We start from the raw sequence: 9,320 nt of genomic DNA, 5'->3' as shown, positions 1-9,320 counted from the left end.
GTTGATTCTGATTCTTTGAATATGCTGGAGTAAGCGACAAGGTATCGATCTTAATGTTCTTACGAGGATCCTTTCATTCATTGTATTAGGTATCAAGGAAAATTGCTGACAAACAAAAAAGAAACATTGTCAGCTTATTAAACGATCTAGCTAGTCAATAATCTCAGAAGTAATGAACACGTTTTTTTTTTTTTTTTTTTTTTCTAAAGATTAGGTTTATCGAAATTACCAACATATACAGAAAAATAAAGATGTAGCTAGCTAGATCTCAAGATCATGTCAATACAAGCTAATTAACAAGTGACAAACAAAGATAAGTTATTTTGAAACTAAAAACAATAGTAATACTAATTAAATAAAGGAAACGAATCTCTTCCATTAATATGATAGATTGGTCATCATGCGAGTACTAGGGAAGTTCATTCCCTGATCATCACATGAGAGTGCAACTAGATGGATTGGGATCATAAACCGCTTTATAATATTCAGGTTGAGGATGATAACAAGGTGGTACTGTCCACCTTGCACATGGAGGTGGATCTTTCTTCGCTTCTTCCTTTTTCTTCTCGGGGGTTTCCTTCACTTTTTCCACGGTTAATAAGCTAGCATAGCCAACCTTCTTCCTCAAGGATTTGGTCAAGCAAGCTGCATCAACTCCATCTCCAACCACCACCACTTGATCTGTCTTTTGCCCATCTAATGTCACTGACGTAACACCTATATATATATATGACATTAATGTAATTAAACCAAGAGCTAGAAAAAATAATCAGAATACGAATTAAGCAATTGGGAGATATATAAGATTTTAATGAACAATATTCAAGTATGTATGAGCTCTATGCATATATACCATCTGTTGCAGCAGCTAAGACCAAGGCTTTGGAACGGCATTTGTCACATGGTAGCACCTCAATCACAATCTTTTGCTGCACACCATTCGATCGAGCATATATATAGAATTATGCATAGTACAAAAACCGACGGGTAAAATTATGACAGATCGTTCCGGTTGCTGTCAATGTATATATTCATGCAGAAAGAGACATTGTGCATGAAGCAAATAAAATGAAGGAGCTTTGTCGTAACATAAATAACCAGTACTGTAGACATCAAGAAAAGCATTGTTCTTTGATCTTCTAGGGAAAATACAAGAGTGACATAAATCGTTGTTTGGATTAGATGGCTTACCTTCATACTCGGAAATGTTCTGAGTTTTTCAAGAGGTGGGGTGGTACAAATGACTTGATTTTACAAGAAGATTGCAGATGAAGAACCTGATCAGACTTCATTTTATAGTCAGCAGTTATCAACCAACCCCACCTCCCTTACATGTTACTGATCAGAGGCTAGCCTTGATTTGATAATGGAAATTGACTAATCAGACTGGAGATCCACTTTTTCGGGGTTCAACTTATACTGCCCTATAACAAGCATCCACGAAGTTGCGTTTGCTTGCTAATTTATCTTACGATCGAACTGTTACTTAATAATCTCACTGCAAGTCAACTATAAGGTAGGAAGTCAACTATAATCAAACATTTATAGAGTCCAAGTGTTTGAGCAGTGTATCACTGGTGATCTCCGTACCGTCACGTGTTTGGACTTATTTAGTGGCGGAAATGACTGAGCTCAGAGCGCTCACGAGTAAAAAGTCTTGTTTAGCTAATTGGTTGAGTTATTTGATCCAAGAACTTGGAGCTAGCATGAGGAAATAGGCTAATATCGGCCGGTCTGACCTTGGCAAAGTGTGGCACAGCACAATTGATAGAGCTGTAATCTGTCTTACAAGAGATGTAATCAGTGGGGTATCTATCTTGTCCATGAAACTATCTGTTCAAGATGTGTGTATATATATATATGATAATGATACAAAAATTTGCAAGGTCTGCTCCAATGACATTATTAAAGAATAAGCAAAGACAAAAATCAACGTTGAATAAATCATTTTGTATATGCTGTGGTACTGACTCTAGTGTGTATCTTTGAATTTGCGGTGTTCCTCCTCTTGACTGGATTCATGTCCTGCTTGACCCACAATTATATCTAGCTGTCTATGTGGGGTTCCCGTCTTGTTCACACCATCATCTTCTACCCAATTTAGTTTTTTTAATTGCTAATTGGATATTATAATTGGGTAACCTAGCTAGCTGAGAACTCAAAATCATGCAGATGAAGTTATATATTGGTGATCTGCAGGCCCCATAGAAATATTACAGTAGCAGCAGCAGCAGCAGTAGTGCATATTTCAAGCAACTCGTTCCAATTTAGAGTCATTTCATTTATGGAACAGCTGATCCAGAAGACAATCTATTTCATCATGCAGCATTCATGCTTAAAAAGTTGCACATCATGATGTAAACATCAAGTTCCTATATGCTACATCCAAGGTTTTGAACCATCAAAGCAGCAAATATTATTACCCTCATGCAGTTCGAATGTGCAATATGTTAGAGATATAATATAAATAATTAAAATAACATCTTCCCAATCTTTGAAATTCCAAAAAGTTGAGATTAAAGGAGCTAGAGTACCCTCTGAACAGTTTAAGATCACAAGATCAGGGTCCCAAGTTAGCTGCTTAAATGCTCATCCATCATCCATCTGAATGATCTAACCATGTGTTCATGATCAGAAAGAAGCATGAATCCGAGTTAGTCTACTCTGCATAATTTGGAAAGAAGAAGTATCGATCGCTTCGGATCTTCGATCTCACCACATTATGGATCTTCAGAGAATTTTATAAGAGCTTCGATCTGCAACATTATCACTGAGTTCCTCGAGAGTCAGCTTGCATGAAAGGACTAGCATCTTAATTATACATGGTAGAGCTGGAAACTTTGTGGGTAGACTTGGGCTTTACGATCGATATGGAGAAAAGTTAAAAGGTTGGGCTAAGTCCATACTTTTTGTATGATCAGTCAGAAACAATGGTGTTGGAATCTTGGGCCTTGCCTAATCTTCAATTATTTAAATGCTGTTACCATCATAATTCGTTATAATTTATATATATATATATATTTATATTAAGAGGTGCTACATATATTTATAATTTTATTTATATTTTTATTTATAAGATTCATTTTATTAATTTTTTTTAAATTTAAATTTTAAATTTTAAATTTCATAATTTTCAACATATTAATTACTGACATATAAAAAAAGATAATTTGTTTTTTAAATTTTTCTTAAATACATTTAACATTTTCCATTTGCATTTATATTTGTTCTTATATTTATTTGATGAAAAATATTAAAAATTGTGTCATTATTATTATCCTATGAGTAGTGTTAGACATTCGTATAATTTTATGCACAATATTATTACACGTATTAAGTGACAATTATATTTTATCCCTTTTTTTTTCTTAATTTGAATTTAAAATTTAAAATTTTCAGTAATTAACATATCAGCAAGTACGTTAAATTATATGTATATCTTATTTTATTTTGTTGACGCGTTAAAGTTTCTTAGTTAATACTATCAAATCAAATAACAATGTCAGATTTTCCTCATCGACGTGTAAAGTAGTTAACATCCGAAATAAACTAGATTTAAAGAGAAAAAAACATTGAATACGATATTACGAGAATTAATCAACAATTTTCATTGGACGTGTGAAATATCCGAAGTGTCAAACACATGAACTCGACAGTTTAGGCGGCCCATGGTACCTACTCACCTCTTTTCATCTCAATCCACATGTAAATCTTGAACAAAATATAATAAAAATATCTTATATTTTTATTTATTTATTTTATATCTTAATATTTTTTTTAGTGTAGATCAGATTATCTCTTAATAAATAGGTTTGATATCTGAATATTTGATTAAATGAGATGAAATATAAAGTTAAATTTTAAATTAAGACTTCTGTTACGTAAAATCAAATATGTCTCAAAAGTGAAAATAAAAATCTTTAAAGGATAATAATCCTAAATCCTCCCTTAATGGCCTTGTACTACGATATTATCAACCTAACAAATTTTGTTGGCGGGTCATTTACGTGCTTTAATCACACCTACCAAAAAAACCCATCAAATTAATTGCACGCGGGGGTAGAAGGGGAAAGTATGGAAACAATTGAGTTAGATTATATACGTATTATGTGATACATTTATCATCATTAGATGATAAAGAATTATATAATAAATAATTATTTAATAATTATAAATGTATTATATCCTATTTAATAAAATAAAAATGAGACGATAGTACGATATATATAATTTTTCATATACGTTGGATGTTATATATATATATATATATATATATATATAACTTTTACAAATTAAGGTTGCTTGTCTGTCTCTCATACGTGCTGTCACAGACAGGCTTCGACCAGTTTAGCTCAGCTCACCATCAACTCATACTTGTATGCTTTATCAAGTTGTCTTGCTTCATCTGTCTTTAAACAATAGTTCTATACACAGTCTCCGCAGGCAAATGCCATGCAGTCGGCTGACGTGGCATGTCAGCCGATATTTAAAAAAAAAATGAAAACGAAAATGCAGACTAAAACCATTTCATTTCATTATTCTGTTTCCCGCTTTTGCTCCTCTGCATGCGAGACCCATTTGCAGATTGAGCCATTTGCGAAGCAAGTGTGTCGATTGAAACCCAGCTCGCACGGACATACCTCGATCGAAGTTGATCCAGATACGTTGGGTGCCCAAACGTAAGGCCAGTCTGCATTGGGCTGGGTCAAGCCCGAGTGTCGTTTGGGCCAGCTTTGTGGGCTTGGTTTGGGTCAACTTCGTGGGCCAACATCTCGGGTCAGATCCGTGGGCCAGCATCTCGGGTGAGGTTCTGTGGGTCATCTTCGTCCCATACCGTCGCCACCACTACGTATCATCATCTGTGATTCAATCTGTAATTTTAATGATTAAATGTTTTGGTCACTGATACACAATCAAGCATATTGTAATTTAGTTGATTTTTTTCTTCCACAACATGTTCTGATTTAAATTAAATATTATTAACAAAAACGCTTGCTGCATAGAAGAACTGTATTGTTAAATACAAATATTTTTGCATTGCATAGAGTTAGATATGTAGATTTCTTGCCTGAAAACAATAATTTTATGATTATTTAATAATTATGAAAGCTTAGTTATTGTTAAATATACAAAATGTTTGGAGTAGATCATCAAAAGAACAGCCAATGGATGATTATAATTGAGAACCATGCAACCAGAATCATCAACAGTTCAAACTTGAAAAAGAGTGGTGAACGTAATTTCTAGGTACCTTCTTTTAGCTTCGTAATTAATTCAATGGATGATCGATCGGATATATATAATTTCCAGTACATCAATGTAGTTCTTTTCCAACATGCATAATTAGTTGTCATTGGTGTTGTGTAATTCACAAACAAAGGCATCAATCATGTATGGCATGTGTAAATCATCCTTTTATGATAATCAAATTGTGATAATTGTTTTTTTTAGTAGATAAAGTATGTACAATATTAGTCTTCACTCTTGGTCAATTGAAATAATTTTCCTGAAAACTTATCAAAAGCTGACCTTGGATATTGAACAACTTGTACAGGACATGGGAAAAGGAGAAGAACACCCATCTCCGCTAGCACCATATAGCTCTAATCCCTCAAACTCATTATGTTATTCAAAATTAAAAAATTTATTGCAACTCAATGTTTATCTTGGGTCCTAATTATTATTATTATTTTTATGTTAGGATATCCCTCAAACTGGTTTACTAAACTATCCAAATTACATGCACAGTTACTTTGGACCAATGCCTGCATGGTCACCAGCTTTCCTGCCATATCCAGATGGCAACAAAAATCAAAGCAACATTGAGGTGATTTTTCAACTTCCTTCTTGTCTTTTAGTTATAAGTTAGTTAATTCTTTTTGAAGCATTTTAAATGTTATCATTTTTTTGTTTTAAGCAAAATGTTGGTTACTCATTTCAATATGGGATGGGACCTCCGAGGCCATTTATCGCTACAAGTTCCACAACAAGCGCAAGAGTTAGTCAAGAAGATAGACTTGTTTGTCTGGAAACTGATGCACCATGTACTTCTCCTAGAGTAGATGAAAAACACCAAGTGTTGGATAGACCAGATGAACGGGAAACTAACGATGGCACTATTGGTACACCACATGTAGTGCCATCGTTGGATGGTGATGATATCACTGAGGAGCCAAAGTCGGGGATGGAGTTCAATTCGTTTGAAGATTTGTTGACCTATTATAAAAATTATGCTAAAAAAATGCGGGTTTGGGGTGATGACACAAAGGAATGAGAGATTAGAGGATTAAAATGTCAGATATGTCACTCTTGGTTGTGCACGGGGAGGGAAGGCCCGGAATAAGAGTTCCAATCTCGCCAACCCACGTCCGACGGGAAAAACAGATTGTAAGGCAAGAATTAATGCCTTAAGAGTCGAGGGAAAGATACGGTTGACAACAGTCCATAATACACACAATCACAGCCTCAGTCCAATGAAATCCCGCTTATTTCGATGTAATAGAGAAGTGAGTGAGACAGTGAAAAGAGTCCTAGACACAAACGACTTAGCTGGCATCCGACTGAATAAGAGTTACGGATCTCTTGTCGTTAGGCAAGGTGGCTTCGAGAACCTCCCATTTTTTGAAAATGATAGTCGCAATTATATCGACAAAGCACGACATCTACGACTTGGTGCTGGTGGTGCTGGAGCACTTCGAGATTATTTTATGAGGATGCAATATAAGAATAACGGGTTTTATGCGTTGATGGATTTAGACGATGAGGGGAGGTTAAAGAATGTTTTTTAGGCAGATCCACGTAGTCAAGCAGCCTACCAGTATTTTGGTGATGTGGTCACATTCGACACTACATACCTGACGAATAGGTATGGGATGCCCTTTGCACCATTTGTTGGTGTAAATCACCATGGGCAGTCGATTCTTTTGGAGGCTGGGTTGATTTCCAACGAGGACACGGAGACCTTTACATGACTGTTCCAAACCTGGTTGCATTGTATGGACAGTATAGCTCCAAAGGCTATTATTACTGATCAAGACAGGGTAATGAAAAATACAATTGCTATTGTCTTTCCTGAAACTCAACATAGATTATGCCTATGGCATATACTGAAGAAAGTCTCTGAGAAGTTTGGGTCATGTGCTACCTACAGAAATTGGCTGAAAACTCAACTAATGAAATGTGTGTACGACACACAAATAATTGAGGAGTTTGAGGAATGTTGGGCCGGGTTTATTAACACATACAACTTATATGAGAATACGTGATTGAAGAGTTTATATGCAGAGCGTGAGCATTGGGTACCGGTGTTCCTTCGAGAGCATTTTTGGGCTGGAATGAGTACAACTCAGCCCAGCGAGAGTATGAATGCTTTTTTTTTTACGGTTATGTTCATTCAAAGACAAACTTGAAGGAGTTTGTCGACCAATTCGACAATGCACTAAGGAAGAAAATTGAGAATGAAAATCATGCAGAATTCCAGTCATTTAGCCAAACCATTCCCTGTGTATCTAGATCTCCAATTGAAAAGAAATTCCAAGAGATGTACACTAACGCTAAATTTAGGGAAGTTCAGCAGCAACTAATAGGTATGCTCGATTTGGATCCATATCTACTTACATCGGATGTTGTATTGAAGAGTTATTTGGTAGAAGATGAAGTTCGTATTGAGGAGTTCAGTAAATTGGTTAAATATTTAGTGGACTTTAATGAGGAAGACTGCAATGCTAAGTGTTCATGTGGGTTATTTCAGATGAGTGGGATATTGTGTAGGCATATTTTGGCCGTATTTAAAGCTAACGGTATAAAATCATTGCCAGACCGGTACATTCTAAACCGATGGAGGAAAGACAACAAGCGGAGATACACATTAATCCCCAGTAGATATGACAAAGGGAGTCAGAGGCCAAATAATAATAGATATTCAATTTTGTTGAATATGTGTTATGGGATGACAACTTATGCGACGGATTCTAAAGAGCAATTTGAAGATGCAAAGAAGAGGATACATGAGATGACTGAATGTTATCGCGAGTAGACACGCAACTTATCTTTGACCCAAATAGGTTCTTACTGGACGAATTTTATTGTCTATTAAAATGGTTGAAGAGCTTCTTTAATATGTACTTAATTTCTATATTTATATGTGTCTTATTTACTAGTTCATTGCTAATAACAGGTTCAAATGCTGGTTTTGAGACACTGGACACAAGTGCAGTTGGTAGTTCACAACAAGTCAAGAGTCCACTTGCTGTCAGAGGAAAAGGAAGACCCCCCATCTTTGAGGAGAGCATCCAGGATGGAGACTGAGTTGCGGAAGGTTAAAGCCAAAAGGAAGAAAGCACCCAAAGTCAGAGGAAAACTCAAACAGGTGCATGTTTTAACATTGAGAGAATTAAAAAAAAAAAAACATGTTCCTGTGTAATTATTTTTATAATGTAAACTTAGAGCACTCACTGAGTATTTTTACTTGTTACATGATTATATGATGTCTTAGCGCGATGAAGGAGATACACAGGAAGGAGATACACCAGGCATGGGCACGTGCAGGAATTTATTTGGACCATCAGAAGTAGATATCACAAATCCTGATATAGACAATCTAGCTTTTGACAGTGGTGGAACCCAGCACCGAGAAACATTGATTGGTACCCAAGAAAGTGTAACATTTCTGAACTTTGCACAATTTAATTATCATGTATATATGGATTAATATTTGCATATTAATCATATTTGCATATTAATCGTAGCAGATTTATTTGGATTGGATGGCGCACAACCGGACATCCTTGGGTTGTGATGGATTACAACTAGAGAAAGGATGAAGACCCCCATTATACATTCATAGGACTCCCAAGTTTTAAGATTTTGTAATTATTTGTGTAAGAATGAAGGTTGGGTTGGGTTGAGTTATATTCTGTTGTAAGAGGTATTTTGTGGGAAGTAAGTAGGTTTTGTAATTAATTTTGTAAGAAGAGACCTTGGTGATTATAGTTTTTGTAATTATTTTTGTTGGAAGAAGAAACATTAGTGGTGAATGTATTTATAAGAAGAGTTCTTTCCAATTAATTTTGGAAGAAGGCAAGTTAGGTATGGTATGGCTATTTTATTTTCTAGTGAAGGTATTTATAAGAAATTATTCCAATTTATTTTGGAAGAAGACAGGTTAGGTATGGCTATTTTATATTCCTAGTGAAAGTATTTTGCACCAGTTTTTCATCACATTTATTTTGGAAGCATTGAGATTTTGTATGGCCATTTCATTTCATATTCCTAGTGATGCAATTATGCATGAGATTTTGTATTATGCACATTTTATGGCC

At 35.2% G+C, this 9,320-nt stretch overlaps 1 protein-coding gene and 1 long non-coding RNA gene across 2 annotated transcripts; one reads left to right on the top strand and one right to left on the bottom strand.

Annotated features, from left to right (window-relative positions):
- Positions 1–240: 240 nt before the first annotated feature.
- Positions 241–1,409, bottom strand: LOC121235738 (heavy metal-associated isoprenylated plant protein 47-like). Its single transcript, XM_041132120.1, has 3 exons — positions 1,192–1,409; positions 854–929; positions 241–717 (listed from the first exon to the last, which is right to left on the bottom strand). Exons 1-3 carry the CDS (start codon positions 1,195–1,197, stop codon positions 434–436), a joined length of 366 nt encoding a protein of 121 aa, XP_040988054.1. The 5' UTR covers positions 1,198–1,409; the 3' UTR covers positions 241–433.
- A 6,494-nt stretch (positions 1,410–7,903) lies between these two features.
- On the top strand, positions 7,904–8,635 carry LOC121236068. Its single transcript, XR_005934650.1, has 3 exons — positions 7,904–8,063; positions 8,177–8,368; positions 8,495–8,635. It is a non-coding gene; the product is annotated as an uncharacterized LOC121236068 (long non-coding RNA).
- The last annotated feature ends 685 nt before the right edge of the window (positions 8,636–9,320 follow it).

This window comes from Juglans microcarpa x Juglans regia, chromosome 6D (assembly GCF_004785595.1).
Source record: "Juglans microcarpa x Juglans regia isolate MS1-56 chromosome 6D, Jm3101_v1.0, whole genome shotgun sequence".
In the NCBI taxonomy this organism is placed as follows: domain Eukaryota; kingdom Viridiplantae; phylum Streptophyta; class Magnoliopsida; order Fagales; family Juglandaceae; genus Juglans; species Juglans microcarpa x Juglans regia.
The sequence above is the reverse complement of the archived record's forward strand: the minus strand, read 5'-3'. Positions and strand labels throughout refer to the sequence as shown.

Coding starts and splice junctions, on each gene's coding strand:
- LOC121235738 (XM_041132120.1), bottom strand. Junction 718..853: donor CTTAGCTGCTGCAACAGATG/GTATATATGCAT, acceptor ATATATATATAG/GTGTTACGTCAGTGACATTA.